Source organism: Olea europaea, chromosome 18 (genome assembly GCF_002742605.1).
Source record: "Olea europaea var. sylvestris chromosome 18, O_europaea_v1, whole genome shotgun sequence".
Taxonomy (NCBI): domain Eukaryota; kingdom Viridiplantae; phylum Streptophyta; class Magnoliopsida; order Lamiales; family Oleaceae; genus Olea; species Olea europaea.
The window spans coordinates 20758654-20774083 of NC_036254.1; the positions used below are offsets into that span (position 1 = coordinate 20758654).

The 15430-nt window shown below is 37.4% G+C and overlaps 1 protein-coding gene across 1 annotated transcript; it reads left to right on the top strand.

Moving 5' to 3' along the window:
* Nucleotides 1-9277: 9277 nt before the first annotated feature.
* On the top strand, nucleotides 9278-14907 carry LOC111366858 (50S ribosomal protein L27-like). The gene is made up of 3 exons (XM_022987548.1): nucleotides 9278-9383; nucleotides 12228-12256; nucleotides 14680-14907. The coding sequence occupies exons 1-3, from the start codon at nucleotides 9278-9280 to the stop codon at nucleotides 14905-14907; spliced, it is 363 nt and encodes a 120-aa protein (XP_022843316.1).
* Nucleotides 14908-15430: the final 523 nt, after the last annotated feature.

The following is a 15430-nucleotide window of genomic DNA, read 5'->3' on the forward strand; positions in this document are numbered from 1 at the left end:
AGTCACAGTCGTTACGAACCAATGACAGAGTTGAGTCCTTGAACCATGCGTGCATTACTTGGAGAACTCACACAGGATGTCGTTGAACAGGTAAATCTATGAAATATTCATAATATGGAAAGATTTACCCAAAATGGGAATGCACATTATAACAACATGGCTAAACAACTGAATACTTTGAACGAAATAATGAATAAGTTGGTAGGCCAAATTTGTCAGCCAGTTGTGCCTCTTACACATCATTTTTAAACTAGGACAATTGTGGGACATAATTCCTCAGTCCTAAGTTCAAATCAAGGGGTAGAATCACCTTTTAGTTCCTCTACTTCAAACTAGGGGATGGTATAATGCCAAATCAGAATAGTGGCAATAATACATCTAACTTGGGAGGTAACCTAAACATAAGAGACAACGTCCTAAATAATGGACAGAATGGCCCCACGTGTCAATGATGGAATAAATATTCAAATTAATGGTAACAATGACCCAAATCATGGCAACTTTGTTGCCAACCAAGGACCAAATATTAGGCTCCAAGCAAATCAACCAGTCAACCAACCTGTAGGAATTCCATATGACCCCAACGTCATGTTGAGGAATCAAATTATGAAAATAGAACAGGATCAGATGGCTTTTGGGGTACATCCTGTCATTAGGCCGACTTACACAAAGCCATATCCTGATTGGGTAGACCAAGCATATCCATGACCTAGAGGGTATAAAGTGCTAGAATTCTCACTATTTACTGGTTTAGGAGAGGTGTCTACTCTAGAACACATAGGGCGATTCACACTGCAAAGTGGTGACGTGACCGATTACCATAAAATGAGGCTGTTTCCTAGCTCATTAATAGGAGTAGCTTTTTCCTGGTTCATCAATTTGCCAGCGAACTCTGTTCAAACATGGCAACAATTGGAGCAATTGTTCCACGCTCAGTTTTATAAGACTGAGTCGGAAGTTACTTTGGCCGATTTGGCGAATCTACGTCAAATGCTAAACGAATGGGTAGAAGGTTTCCTTCAAAAGTTCAAAATAGCAAGAAGTAAATATTTTGTACCTTTGCCCGAAAAGGAGTTTGTCAAAATCGCTCAAGGTTGTCTAAACTTTGATTTGAAAAAGAAGTTTCAAGACGAGGAATTTCCTGATCTTTTCCAATTGAGCGCGAACGTGATTAGGTATTAACGAATAATAAGAGAAGAGCAAATAAAAAATTCTAGCAAAGGGACTTATTATAGAGACCCAAATTTTGATGTTCATACCATTAATGACGAATGTTACAATCAAACCGAAATGTGTTTGGCCGAATTAATCAAAGGAGACGCGTATACTTGTCCTATAATGGCTAAACCTAGACCGTCGGCTAAGGATGAGCTTATAAAAGATGAAAACAAAAAGGCTAGAATGTTCTCGTTCGATGTAACCAAAGCTAACCTTATATTTGATAAACTATATAAGGATAAGCAGATAAAGTTGAGCGATAAACATAAATTGCCAAGCCTTGAACAAGTTAAGGGTAAAAAATATTGTAAGTGACATAATGCATAGTCACATTTGACTAATAACCGTTTAGTTTTTCGCCATGTGTTACAGGATGCCATTGAATTAAGACGAATTACGTTCGAGGATAAGAGAAAGATGGCAGCGGATGAAAACCCTTTTCCACAGCCACTTGGGGTGAACATGGTGACGACTGGTTTAAAAAAAAGTTTCCAAAATTCAAGTTAGTTATAGATGACGGGAAAGAGGACCCTGGACCACATCCCAGTGTCTTTGAACGTATCAAAGGGAAAGAGCTTGAAAAGGATGAAGATGTCCTATGTACAATATGTAAAAGAGAAGTGAGTGGGAATACAAAAAAATCAGGGATATGGCAGTATTACCATCGCCCTAGTTTTTTCCCAAACGCTCGCTTGGTAGAGGGCGAGGTACATCATTCTATAGGGGATCGCCTTTTGAGAGGCAGTTCAGGCCAGTGAATAATGGGAGAACATTCAAGCCGCAGCCTCGCCAACCAAATATATGGCATTCGTTCCAGTATAATGCAGGAAGGATGATACCCTTCAACGAGATGACTAGAACCCAACAAAGGCGTTTTCAATGGAACTATGGACGAATGATGAGGTAACAACAAGGAATGCCGCGTCCTAAGGCGCCTAAGCTACTCGAGGTGGCCAATCAGAATTTTCTCAAAGACAGTAAAGAGACTGGTACAGGTGAATCGATGAAAGAATTGTCAGAGATTTCTTCTGGGAGGTCGAAGTTTGAGCGAGACAAAAGAGATGGAGAAGATCCAGATCAATCCCTTACTATTCAATTCGATACGTTACCACCTGTCATGGCTAATAACTATTTGCTAGCCAATGAGTTCAAGAATAAAGAGAAAGAAGAAGAAGAAGAAGAAGAAGAGAGGGAGGATAACGAAGAAGAAGTATGAGTGCTGGAATATGAAGAAGGCCAAACTTCTAGAGGGGCCTACGATGATGAAGGAGATGATGGTATGATAGATATCGAAGAGGAAATTGATTTGGAAGCAGAAAGAAGAAAAAGAGGAGTATCGTACAATACTCTGTTGAAGCGACTACATCGAGAGGGGGTTCGTGAAGTGGACTTGTTGGGGGAACCATCTGGGCGTTCTTTTGATTATTACATGTTGTATGGGATGCCCAAAAGGAAAAAGAGAGTTCCTCACTCTGAAAAGTATGGATCACCTCTAAGAATAATACCTCCTCCCACAGGTTGGGTAACTGAAGAAGAAGCATTAGAAAACAGTAAAAAAGAAATTCAGGAAATGGAAGCTCAGTGCAACATGCTGCACGTTGATTTATCACAAAAGGATAACTCAACAGAGGACAAGCAGAAAGTAGAAATAGATGCTGCCGAAAATGTTACTTTTAAGCGACCAGCCATGAAGTTAACTAAACACTTGAGGTCATTGTACGTTAAAAATCTAGTTAACAGCATAACTGTGGCAAAAGTGCTTATCGATAATGGAGCAATTATAAACACCATTTCATCTAGGATGATGAGAAAATTTGCAAAGATAGAAAATGATATGATCCCAACAGAAGTCGTCCTTACGAGTTTCAATGGAGGAGCAACTTCAACTAAAGGGGTTATGCCATTGGATATAACTATAGGGACAACTATTAGGACCACAGTCTTCTTTGTAATAGATGGTCCTACTAGTTACAATGTGTTATTAGGAAGGGATTGGATACATGGAAGTCGCTGCATACCCTCATCGCTCCATCAATGCCTGATTTTTGGGAATGACAAAGGCGAAGCAGAAGTGGTGCAGGCCGATCATAGACCTTTTGTCGCAGAAGCAAACTCAGTAGAAATATTCATGTACGAAGGAAATTATGGACCTGTCAGAGTAGTCCAAGATGGAGAAGAAACTCAAATTGTCGCGCAGAGTGAAGAGCCATTTTCGGTGGATGCACTCACTGAAACGTTCAGTCAGATGAGGCCAAACATAGTGGCCCTAGAAGAGCCAGTAATTGGCAAAAGAATAATCAAGGAGTTTTAAATGAGTTGTAAGCAACCAAGGTAAATGGCCGATATTCAGGCCTTCAAAGCCAAATTAATGGCTTTCAATAAAGAATGCAAGGACAAGACGAAAGAAGAAGCAGCCTTGAAAGCATTGAGAGACAAATTGGCGGTACTCGAGTTGGAACAAAATATTGGCCGAGAAGTCAACAAGGTGGATTGTTTAGAAGAAGAAGTGCATATAACGGAATTGGACGATGAAGTAATGGAGATCACCAAGCCTGGATACGCTCAAGCACAAGACCCTCTGATTAAAGTGAATATTGGCTATGAAGGGGAAGATCGCCCAACTTTCGTCAGCCAGATGCTCGATCAAGAGGTTAGTGATAAATTAATCGCTTTATTAAAAGAATATAAGGATTGTTTTGCTTGGAAATATGAACATATGCCTGGTTTAGATAGAAGTTTGGTGGAACATAGATTACCAACCAAGCCAAACTTTAAACCTCATAAACAACCTCCTAGGCGTTTTACTCCTAATATACTCCCTGAAATTAAGAAAGAAATAGAGCGATTATTAAAAGCAGGCTTTGTTAGAACAGCCAGATATGCCGAATGGTTGTCCAATATCGTGCCAGTGCTAAAAAAGAATGGTAAATTAAGGGTGTGCATAGACTTTAGGAATTTAAACATAGCCACACCCAAAGATGAATATCCAATGCCTACGGTAGATTCTTTAGTAGACTCGACTGCTCGACACGTAATATGTTCCTTTATGGATGGGTATTCAGGTTACAATCAAATTTATATAGCTAAGGAAGATATACACAAAACTACCTTTAGGTGCCCTAGATCTCTAGGATGTTTTGAATGGGTAGTTATACCCTTCGGCCTAAAAATGCAGAAGCAACTTATCAAAGGGTAATGAACTTAATTTTTCATGATATGATAGGCAAGTTTGTTGAGGTGTATGTAGATGATATAGTGTCAGATCCATTAAAGAAGAGGATCATTTTGAACAATTGAGATGTTCATTTGAGCGAATGAGGCAATATAAACTAAAATTGAATCCTGTGAAATGTGCATTTGGCGTTAACGCGGGAAACTTCCTTGGTTTCTTAGTACACAAAAGAGGGATTGAACTTGATAAAAATAAAGCGAAGGCTATTTTAGAGGCCAAATCACCCAGCAATAAAAAAGAATTGCAAAGGTTTCTAGGTCAAGTAAATTTTTTAAGACGCTTTATTTCTAACTGTGCAGGGCGAACTAAAGCTTTTTCGCCACTTTTAAAGTTGAAAAATCAGGACGAATTCGTCTGGAAAGAAGAGCATCAAAAGGCTTTTGAAAGCCTAAAAACATATTTATCAAATCCACCAGTGTTGGTGTCACCAATCCAAGGACAGCTAATGAAAGTATATATATCGGCTGAACAAGAATCAATAGCTGGAATGGTCACGCAAGAAGACCAATTTGTTGAAGAAATTATGATTTACTACTTGAGTAGATGGTTAACAAAATGTGAATGTAATTACTCTGCCATTGAAAAATTATGTCTTGCATTGTATTTCACATGTACAAAATTAAGGGCTTATTTACGGCCTGTAACCGTTTATTTGATTTCTAGAGTAAATTTGGTTAAGTAAATGTTCTCTCGCCCTATTTTACACCAAAGAGTAGGCCTTTGGACGTTAGTATTATCAGAATTCGAAATACAATACATACCCCAAAAGACAATCGAAAATCAGGCTTTGACTAACTTTTTGGCCGATCATCCATGCCTGAAGAAATTGAATTAGAAATCAATTCGTTCGAATTAAAACCTTGGGTTTTGTATTTCGATGGGTCAAAAACTTCTAAAGGTGCAAGAGTAGGAGTAGCATTAATAAATCCTTTAGGGATTTGTTACAAGTTCGCATGCACTTTGGATAGGATGTGTACCAACAATCAAGCCGACTATGAAGCCTTAATCGTGGGCCTAGAATTAATGATAGATATGGGGGTAAAGAATGTGATCGTTAGAGGCGATTCTCAATTGGTAATTCACAACTTGATTGGTGATTTTAAGTGTCAAAGTGATTTCATTATAAGTCAATATGAAATCGCCCACGAGTTGTTGGAAGAATTTGACCAAGTAGAGTTTCAATATGTCAATAGGATATTTAATGACGTAGCAAATGAGTTGGCCCAGATGGCCCCAGGGTATTCAAAGGTTTTAAATTGGAAATCTACTTATGAATATGGAGTAATATTGCCCGTAGTCTAAAGAAGGGCGAGAAGGATTGAAATTCATTGCTTACAAGATGGAGATGCAATAGATTGGAGGATAGAGATTAAAAGGTTCCTTAAAGAACCTAATAAAGGAGATAGTAGAAAAATGAAGTTGCGTTTGCTAAATTATACACCGATAGATGAAGAGTTGTTTAAGAAACGCTCTGATGGTATATTGCTAAAATGTGTAAGTTTGTAAGAAGCCAGGACAATTATGACTGAGGTGCACGAAGGGATATGTGGAGCTCATCAAGTTGGTCAAAGGATGAGATGGTTAATTATTAGGAATGGGTATTTTTGGCCCAAGATGGGAGAATCATGTGTTCAATATACAAAGAGTTGTCTAGCATGCCAAAAGCATGGTCCAATACAAAGGGCGCCAGCAAGAAAGATGGCACATATTATCAAACCTTGGCCGTTCAAAGGTTGGGCGATAGACCTAATAGGGAAGATTTATCCCCCATCGTCCAAACAACATACCTTTGTTATAATTGCAACTGATTTTTTCACTCAGTGGGTAGAAGTGATACCTTTAAAGGAGATCACCCAAAAGAGTGTCATAGAATTTATCCGTGATCATATTATTTATAGATTTGGAATTCCACAAACTTTGATGGTAAATCACGGAACTTCTTTAAATGGAGATCAAGTAAATAAATTTTTGAGCGAGTTTGGAGTTAAATTAGTAAACTCCACACCATATTACGCTCAATCCAACGGACCAGCAGAATTTTCTAATAAAATTCTAAAAAATATCATGAGGAAAATAATAGATGAAAATGTCAGAAATTGGCACAAATGTCTAAACAAGGCCTTATGAGCTCATAGGATGTCGCTTCGGTTAAGTACAAAAATTACTCCTTCCCAACTTACTTATGGACAGGAGGCCGTTTTGTCTATGAAAATTAACGTACAATCGATCAGAGTGTGTTTGCAACATAAGTTAAGTGATGACGAGTATATCGAATCACCAGTTCAAAACTTATTGGAGTTAGACGTCCTAGATAGATTGCAATTTCAAAAACAAAATATGGCTAAGTTTTATAATAAAAAAGTTATAGTCAAGTCATTTAACTTGGACGAATTGGTTTGGAAAACAATACTTCCTTTGGATAGCAAAGATCCAAAATATGGCAAGTGGTCGCCCGTTTGGAAAGGGTCATATAAAGTAAATAGTGTGTTGCCTAATGGAGCCTATCATTTGGAAGATTTAGATAGCACCAAGTACATGAGGTTCATTAATGGCAAATATTTAAAAAAATATGTTCCTTCCTTATGGGAAAGTGAACAAATAAAAGCGTAATCAAATCGCGTTGAACGATCGTAGATAAAAAAGGGGCCAGAGCGAAATACGTTCAAATAAATTCCTTTATTATCAAACGTTCATTACAAAGTTGCAAGATACAAAATACTAAATGCTCTATAAGCTACAATTGAGAGCAAACTAATCTCTCGGTCGATCACCAAGTAAGAGGGTAAATTGGCCTTGATTGCCATCCTGATCACACTGCTGCAAAGGCAAGCAAAGAGGCGGAGAAGCACTCTCAGCAAGCAAAAGGGAAAAGAAGCGCCCTCACATCGCCTACCTAAATGCATCGCTGTAATAACGGGCAAGGAGACTGAAAAGCACTCTCAGCAAGCAAGGTGGCTTGACAGGCATCCTCAAAAATTGCCTTCCATCATTGAACTCCTTGTAAAGAACATGGAGACGATGGGAAGAACTTTGCTGACCAAAAAATATTTCCTATATCTCCCATACCAAAGATGACATCCAAAAAGACAGCAAAATGGGTGGATCAAATGATCTATTTCTATGGAAGATGAAAATTTTGGATCAATCATTGAGATGCCAAACAATGGCAGCAAATTAGTTTTTGAAGAAAAGAATGGAAATGAAAATGAAAAGTGCAAGATATACGTGCATTTATAGGGACATGAAGGTGAAGAAACAGAATATGAATAGCCACGTCCGTGCCTAGTAATTGGAGTCAAGCGGCCCAAAGTCTTGGGAAAAGAGACAGAAATACCAAAAGAAAATGAACATGAATCTTATCATAAAACAGTTAAATGCTTGGGGGCTGACGATTAAGGACAAAGGTCAATAAATACACAAGAAGACAAATTAGTTATTCATTAATGACAATGGCTGCTGTTACATTCAAAATTGGCAATGGCTATCAGTACGAGGTTACAAGAGGAAAGTTAATACGAAGTTACAAAAAGAAAAGTTAAGGCATTAGATGTCTTAATTACAATTCGCCCCAGACCAAACGAATTCTTTCCCTAAGTCTCCCCCAATCCTCGCTCTGCTAAGAAGAAGTGATATTCAATTCAGCTACAAAATCATCATCAACCTCCAGCTTCTTGTGCTGCTCCACCAAAGACTTGGTTCGCTCAATTCCTTGGGAAGCATTACGCTTTTTAGCAGCCATTCTCGCGTTGCAGTCATCCATCCTTGCTTGAAGCTCCTTCATCTGTGCAGCCAAGCTGGTCATCAAAGAGTCTTCAATCATAACTTCGGAAGAGATTTCTTTCAATTCGTCCTCAGCTTTGTTGATCTCCAGAAGTAAAGACTCTCTTTCAGATGCAGCACGAAGATATTGAGTACTCTTGGCCTTCAGTTTAACATTTTTGGCCAACAAAGAGAGGATGTCAGAATGGACAACTTTCAACGTCGCTTTAAAATCAGCAGAAATATTGAGCGACAGAAGTGTCAGTGCTTGCGCCAACTTTCCACTCAAATGCTCAAGCTTATCCTTATGTTTGGTAGCACTAGCTTGACCGATGCCCATGTCCATAAAAGATACATACTCAATTATCGACTGCTTGAGGAACTTCATATCTTCCTCTGAAAAAGCAGAAGGACGACCGTTTGAAGTAGGGCGAGATGTCTTGACTTGTCCCCAAGAATTGAACAAGTCCCGGATGGAACACATGATCTCATCAGCATCCTGCAAAGAAAAATGTCAACATTGAAGGTTTCAACTACAATGAACAAAGTAAAAACAAAAGTGAAGTAAAAGGTTACCTCATCAGCAATTTTAGGAGGTGGAATATCACCAGTTGGCTCCACCACCTGTGGCCCCACCACCTGTGGAGACTTCCTCTTGTCTAGGCGAGGAGCCTTTGCATGATTCAAGAAGCAACAAATCATGAACCAATAGTACAAGCAAAGATAAAACATCAAAAAATATATTACCTTCTGGTTCGACGATTGGGGGGTCGGCGTCCTGGGAAGAAGGTGGCTTGTCCATTGGTTGTGATGAAGGTTCCGAGACTGAAGGTTTCTCTTTAAGTGTAGTCCCTTCATCAGCTGGTTTGGACGAAGCAGCTCCAGCAGAGGATGATGGAGCAGGAGCTGCCAACACCAAAGCCTTCAAAGGAGAGGCTGAACTTTTCTGAGAAATTCAAGAAAACCATTAGCACATAGAATGGTATGCTTGTGAGTAAACAGAATTCAATTACCTTTCTCCTGACGATGAGAGGAGTGTCATCATCATCATCATCATCATCCTCCAAAATGGAAGATGCTGAAGCTGGCCGTTTGCAGCTTGGGGCACTCTTAACTGCAGTAGGTTTGGCAGGTAGAGAAGTGGAGGAACGAATAGATTGTTTAGCACGAGCAGGTGAGGAAGGATTCCTAATGGACACAGGGGTGACCAAAATAGGAAAAGTGGAAGGAATGTTTGGCTGATCCAGTGAATGGAAAGCACGATTGGCATCAGTGGCAAACAATCTGCACTTCACTGATGGCCATAGTTTTTCAAAAAGAGGGTGAACGGCGCGGCTAGGATTGAAGGGGGCTAATGAAAAGTTACTCATCAAAAGAATATTGCGAGTATCTATAGCTTGTGCCTCTGCCTTATTAATGATGTGAAAGCGGCCTATCAAATTTTTTGAATAACAAGGGAGAACAGGCCAAGTTTGGCCAAAATCAAATTGGTGATCAAAAAATTGGGGAGCATATATTTCAACCCCAGCTTTGGCATTGGTTCCAGTTAAAATATCATGGAACAACTCCCTCCCAGTCAAAACTGAACCCAAACGAGCATAGAGGCGCTCGCACTGTCCAAGGTGGATGGAGGATGCACATAATCTGGAGTTAAATGAGCAGGAAAAGGAAAGAATGAATGAATTGAATTTAAAGTATAAAAGAATGAAAAAATGTCCTTCCTGGACATATTTACAGGGCTTAATGGGTCAATGGCTAACCCATAGCAGCTAGCAGAATGAAGGGACATGGATAGAGCTCCAAGTGATAGAAAATAGGCTCTCAACCATAGTTGAGTGAACCAAAAAGACCCATTGCCAGTGGAAGATGCACCATTCTTCAATTAAAATTGAAGAGAAGCCATACCTCTATAGAGGGCAGTCAAAAAGAAGGAACACAAATTCAAAGGCCTACCACGTGCCAATTCGTGCACTATGGGTAAATATCTCATAGACGGCTTTATACTGGGCACACACAGAATATATTTACAAAGTCAAATCTGAAGAAAAGCCATACACTCAGTGTAGGAAGGCTTAGCGCTTGAGTGATTATAATAGCCTTGCAAGCTTGAATAGGACTCAGTGAGTTTTTTGTCAAATTTTGGGACAACACCGAAAATCAAAATACTAGGGAAAATAGTGTCACCCAAAGGTGGAAGATTTATCAGGGCCCCACAATCCCTTAAAATAATGGACATGAGATCAAGAGGAAAAACAAAAGTATTATATTCAGAAGACCAAAAACTTAAAGCAATAAGAAAAAGTGCTGGGTCAAAAATTGGAGGTTGAAGAGAGATTTCTAATAAATCAGAAATCCTAGCACGATCAAAAAGTGCCATGGTAGGACCATGGCCTACAAGACGAGCATGCCATCTACGGAAAATAACATCATATTTAGGCCAAGTGCGAATACCTTTTTCGCAAATCGGCCTCAGCGGCAAAGAGTTCAGGAATGGAGGGCCTTAAGCACAAGGGAATAGCTGGCCTACCGCCACTTGTTCGACGGCTTCGGCATTGTTAAATGAAGGACCCAGATAGAACTCATTAAGTTCGGTATTAGCTGGTGCAAGGAAGTTCGGGTTTACATATGGCCGAGTGAGGATTTTCTGAAAATCTTCGAAGCTAAAGGAGTCGTCAGATTGGGTTTGTGGAGCAGCCATTAAGGACGAAATATAGTTTTGTTAAAGTTTGCTTGAGAAACGTAGCAAAGAAGCAAGAAGATGAACAGTGGTATGGCGAGAAAGAAGCGCGAAATAATGAGGTGTGATTTAGTGGTACAACGAAATGGCTTGTCTTTGGGGTTTATAAGGGTTTGTAGCGTCGCACTTTTTCAGGTTATGGAAGGAAATAATGATTGACATTCTTGGGAATTTCAAATGTTGTTGGGAAACATAAAGTAAATATGGCAAAGATTAACAATTGGTATTAATTCTGCCATATTGGGGGGTAATTGTTGACACACTAAAAGTGCAGCCCAAATCGGATAGCCTAAGGAATGAAGCCCAACTGGATAATTCAGGATAAAAGCCAAGATAGGGTTATTAATGAATACAGTGGAAGCCCACGAACACGGTAATATCATCGCCCAAGCTTGCAAGACGCCCAAAATCTGAGCGAATGAAGTGCGTTACAGTCGCTCAGGGCTATAACCTTATTCTTGCCCAAACCTTCGAATTGCCCAGGATCTTAGCAAACATAAGAATGTTATGGTTATCCAAAAGTGCAGTTATTGAAACAGTTATTGAGTAACCTTATCATGTTCCACGATTCAAGGAGTTCAGTTGAAGACGGTTGAACGACAAAGAGTAGTGGCAGCAGTTAGAGACGGCAGTTCCACGACAAGTTAGCCACCATAAAGAAAGTGGATAATTATAAAGCAATCAAGCAGTTTCTAAGCGGTTGATCACGAAGAAATCATCAAGGGAATATAAAAGGAAGAGAATACATAGAGCAGAAGACCCCAAATCAAACACTCTCAAACAGAGAATATGTAATTTCAATTTCTTAGTTTAGACTTAAACATTTCTTTTCAGTACTCGTGTGCTTGCGCCCCTTGGAGGCATTCTGTTTAAGCTCCAATTGTAAAGTCATTGCCAATAAAACACCCATTTTTGGGATTTTATCTCAAGAGATTTGTTTCTTACACAATTGTCCGATTTTCTTTTTAATTGGTAGCGACTACCCGCGCGAAACAGGTTTATATGGAGTGGTTACTGTGTTGAGGAGATTCAGCCAGTTAATTTCGATGCAGATGAACTTAAAATTTAGGGGTTTCGTTCGTAGCACCGAAATTTGAGTTAAGGTGGAGATTGTTAGAAGTATGACTCAAATAGGAGTCTTTTGAATATTTGTATTCGACTTGGATTAAGAGAATATTAACCTAGAGTTTAAGGAAATTAAGTTGAATAAGGAAATAAAATCCTGTTGAAATTGAGTTTCTTAATTGTAATATATTTTCTTACTTTTTATGACTCTTCTAGGATTGGTCTATAAATATGAAACTCCTTTGGTCAGTTTGTAGAGAGAGAAGCATAGAAGCAGTATTGCTAGTTTATCTTGTATTCTCCATACTGTTGAATTAATAAACATTGTTCCTCTAAGTTTATCCTTTGTGTTCTTTCTTTACAAATTCAATCTTGGATTTTCGTGGTGTGATCTAGTATACTTCAATATTGTCATTAAATCTCGTTCTTTATAATCTGGTTTGGAATCAACGTGTGTTATTAGAGCTTTCGCGTCCAACAATAAGGATGTTGTGACATGTATATCAAGATTTATATAATGGATTACATAATGCCACATGACACTTTACCATTTGACAGTTTAAAACACAATTATTTTTTTCATCCAATCTTTTCCCTCCACATTATATTATGTAATCCATTTTTTATGTACGAGTAGCAAAACCACTACAATAAATATCAACAGCTCGCAATCCAAAAGGCAGTAAGAGCCCGATCTCTAAGTAATTCAATCTAAAGGTGGAAGACATAAAATTGCAAATCTATTTCTAATCCCCACTCCAGAAACCCAAACATTACTGTAGAACAGGCAATTTTGAAACTGAAACTTGAGGTAATATAACTTAGAGCAACTCCAACGTGTGCATCAAAACACCATTTTGTACCAAAAAAATGGTGCAAGGTCCTTCCAATGTAGCACTATATTTTGCACCAAATTGGTTAAGTACAATTTTGTCCTTGACTTTCACTTTGTAAAAATTTTGGTTAAGGATATTTGTGTCCATTTTTGTCACACATTTTTTAATACAATAATTTATTAGCATCATCGTCGTCATCGTCATTATCATCATCATTATGTGCATTTGCAATAAATTTTAGTAATGATATCGAGATTCGAAATACATTGCACTGATTGTAATGACATTATTTAATATTTTCTTATTTGTGGTGTCCATATTAATTATACTATATTTTTTAATTTATCAATGAATTTAATATTTTCTTTAATTTAATGTAATTATTTATTTAGTAATTTGTGTAGTTGTAAAATAAATAAATAAATAAACAATTTTCAATTAAATAAATTGTTAAGAATAAAAAAAATGAAGAAAATGATTAAATACTGTTCATTTGGTGTAAGTTTTGGTATACTGGGTCAAAGATGATTTTCATTTTATTGCAAGATTTGATGCAAAACTTACTTTGTATTCATATTTTAGTGCACGATTGGAGATGACCTAGCTTTAAAAAACCAAATCCCCAACACCTATAAACATAGACCAACCCAAACCGTCAAAAATCATTCCACACAATATGAATATGTATACAATTACTCTTACATCTATTGCACACAAATAAATAATCTTTAATTGTTGAAAGAAAAACATTTACTCTTCAAGGCTCAACAATACCAAATTGACAAAACCCACAAATATGAGCTAACCCAAACAGTCCAAAATTATTCCAAACCAATCATTACACACGAATAAGTATACATGAGCACGAACACAAACAGAAAAGTGGAAGAATGGACCTGGGTTGTTTGAGCAACCCCATAGCTTCTGGGTTCAAATTAACAGTATAGATATCTGTGTAACAATTTCTGTTCTGGGGTTTTAGGAGAAATTAGTCCAAGAAGTCGTGGATACACTTCTTGATAATGGAATCCGTGGAAAAATCGATAGTTTCTTTTTTAGTTCGGCGTAAACAAGGAGGTTTGTGTAAAGCCCCGAAAATTTTTTTAGAATATAATCATTTTACTCTAGATTGTTTTACCTATTTCATTTCGGAAAAAATTCGCATTTACATCATTATAAAATGGTATTTCATATTTTACTACGCTACGTTAATAAAATTAAAAATACTAGTTGAAAATATATCTACAAAATACTAACATCTATAAATGTATCACAGACAACATTTTGTAGCTGAAATTTATTGAATCTAGCAAAGATTATGCCTTTCATTTAATGACTTCCAAAATCAGAAAAAGCAATTCAAAAACTAAAGATGGGCAAAGACAATCAATTTCATGTGTAAAAATCCTGATTTTATTTTCCTCTATGGCTATTGAGAACTCGTTGAATTTGGAATGCATTTCTCAAATTGAAGTTGAAATCTCAAAGTAATATCACGAAATTAATGTTCTTCGATTAGTTTTAACCCACTCATGAATTTTCAAATATTCCCATGTGCTTATATATATCTAATTGAATATTGATTTAATAAAAAATCTTTAATAAAAAATGTGTCATTTTACTGTTTGCAAATTTGGAGACCCTTTTCAGAAACTTATGATCATAAACTGATATGGTAATGTGAATCTATGTTTGGGAATTTTGGAAAATGAAAAGTTATGGACAGATTTCATATTACAGGAATCCTTATTATGTAAAACGTATAATAATCGATCAAAGACACACTTTTTCTTCATTTTATCTAATGCAATGTAAGTCATTATGTGGTGTAGAGAGTGATACCTTGGAACACCATTGTTCATCAAAGGGGAACGCGTTTTCATCCTCTAAATTATGTTGGAATCGGGAAAAATCACACTCTCCATGCTTTGAAGGAAGATTGTATCAAGTTTGAGAGCCACAAATTGAGTGGACTCAAGTGGGTGCGTGTAGAGCCAGAGGATGGTCATGAAATCCACCCTACCTATGCAAGTGAAGTGATGATGCAAGTCTTGAGATGAAAGATAGCACCTTAACTACATTTCATGTCTATTTTATGTAGCATTACGGTTCATCTATCAAGGAAGCACCATTTTTATGGTTTCACAGATGAAGTCATGTTGCTATTGCAATCTTTTGTCAGAATTTTTTCTTGTTATCATAGTATCTGGGATTATATATCAGTTATTTGGCGAACAGATAGAAATCAAAACATAAACTTAAGAAAAAGATCATCCTAATATACATGATGCAAAGAAGTTCGATGCAAATACATTATGTAGCTTAATAACCATATCGCGTGTCCAAACTAAACTGCTGTCATTAGTTAAAAATAGAATTATATGAATTTGCATATATAAAAGTCTCCAAAATATCTAAACAAAAAGAAGAGACTTTGAACAATTATAAGACAAATATATTAAATCCTCTAATCACTCAACAAAATTCATAATCCCCTAGACTGAAATATGATTAACATATACATTTCATGATTTTGTGTGTGTGTGTGTGTGAGAGATAAAATATATGTATAACACATAGGAT

What these genes read in the sequence shown, in the direction of transcription:
- LOC111366858 (XM_022987548.1), top strand. Translation starts at nt 9,278, where the DNA reads ATGGAAGATGCTGAAGCTGGCCGTTTGCAGCTTGGGGCACTCTTAACT. An exon ending in AGATTGTTTAGCACGAGCAG is followed by an intron (nt 9,384 to 12,227) that starts GTGAGGAAGGAT and finishes TGACTCTTCTAG; the next exon opens with GATTGGTCTATAAATATGAA. An exon ending in ATAAATATGAAACTCCTTTG is followed by an intron (nt 12,257 to 14,679) that starts GTCAGTTTGTAG and finishes TATGTGGTGTAG; the next exon opens with AGAGTGATACCTTGGAACAC.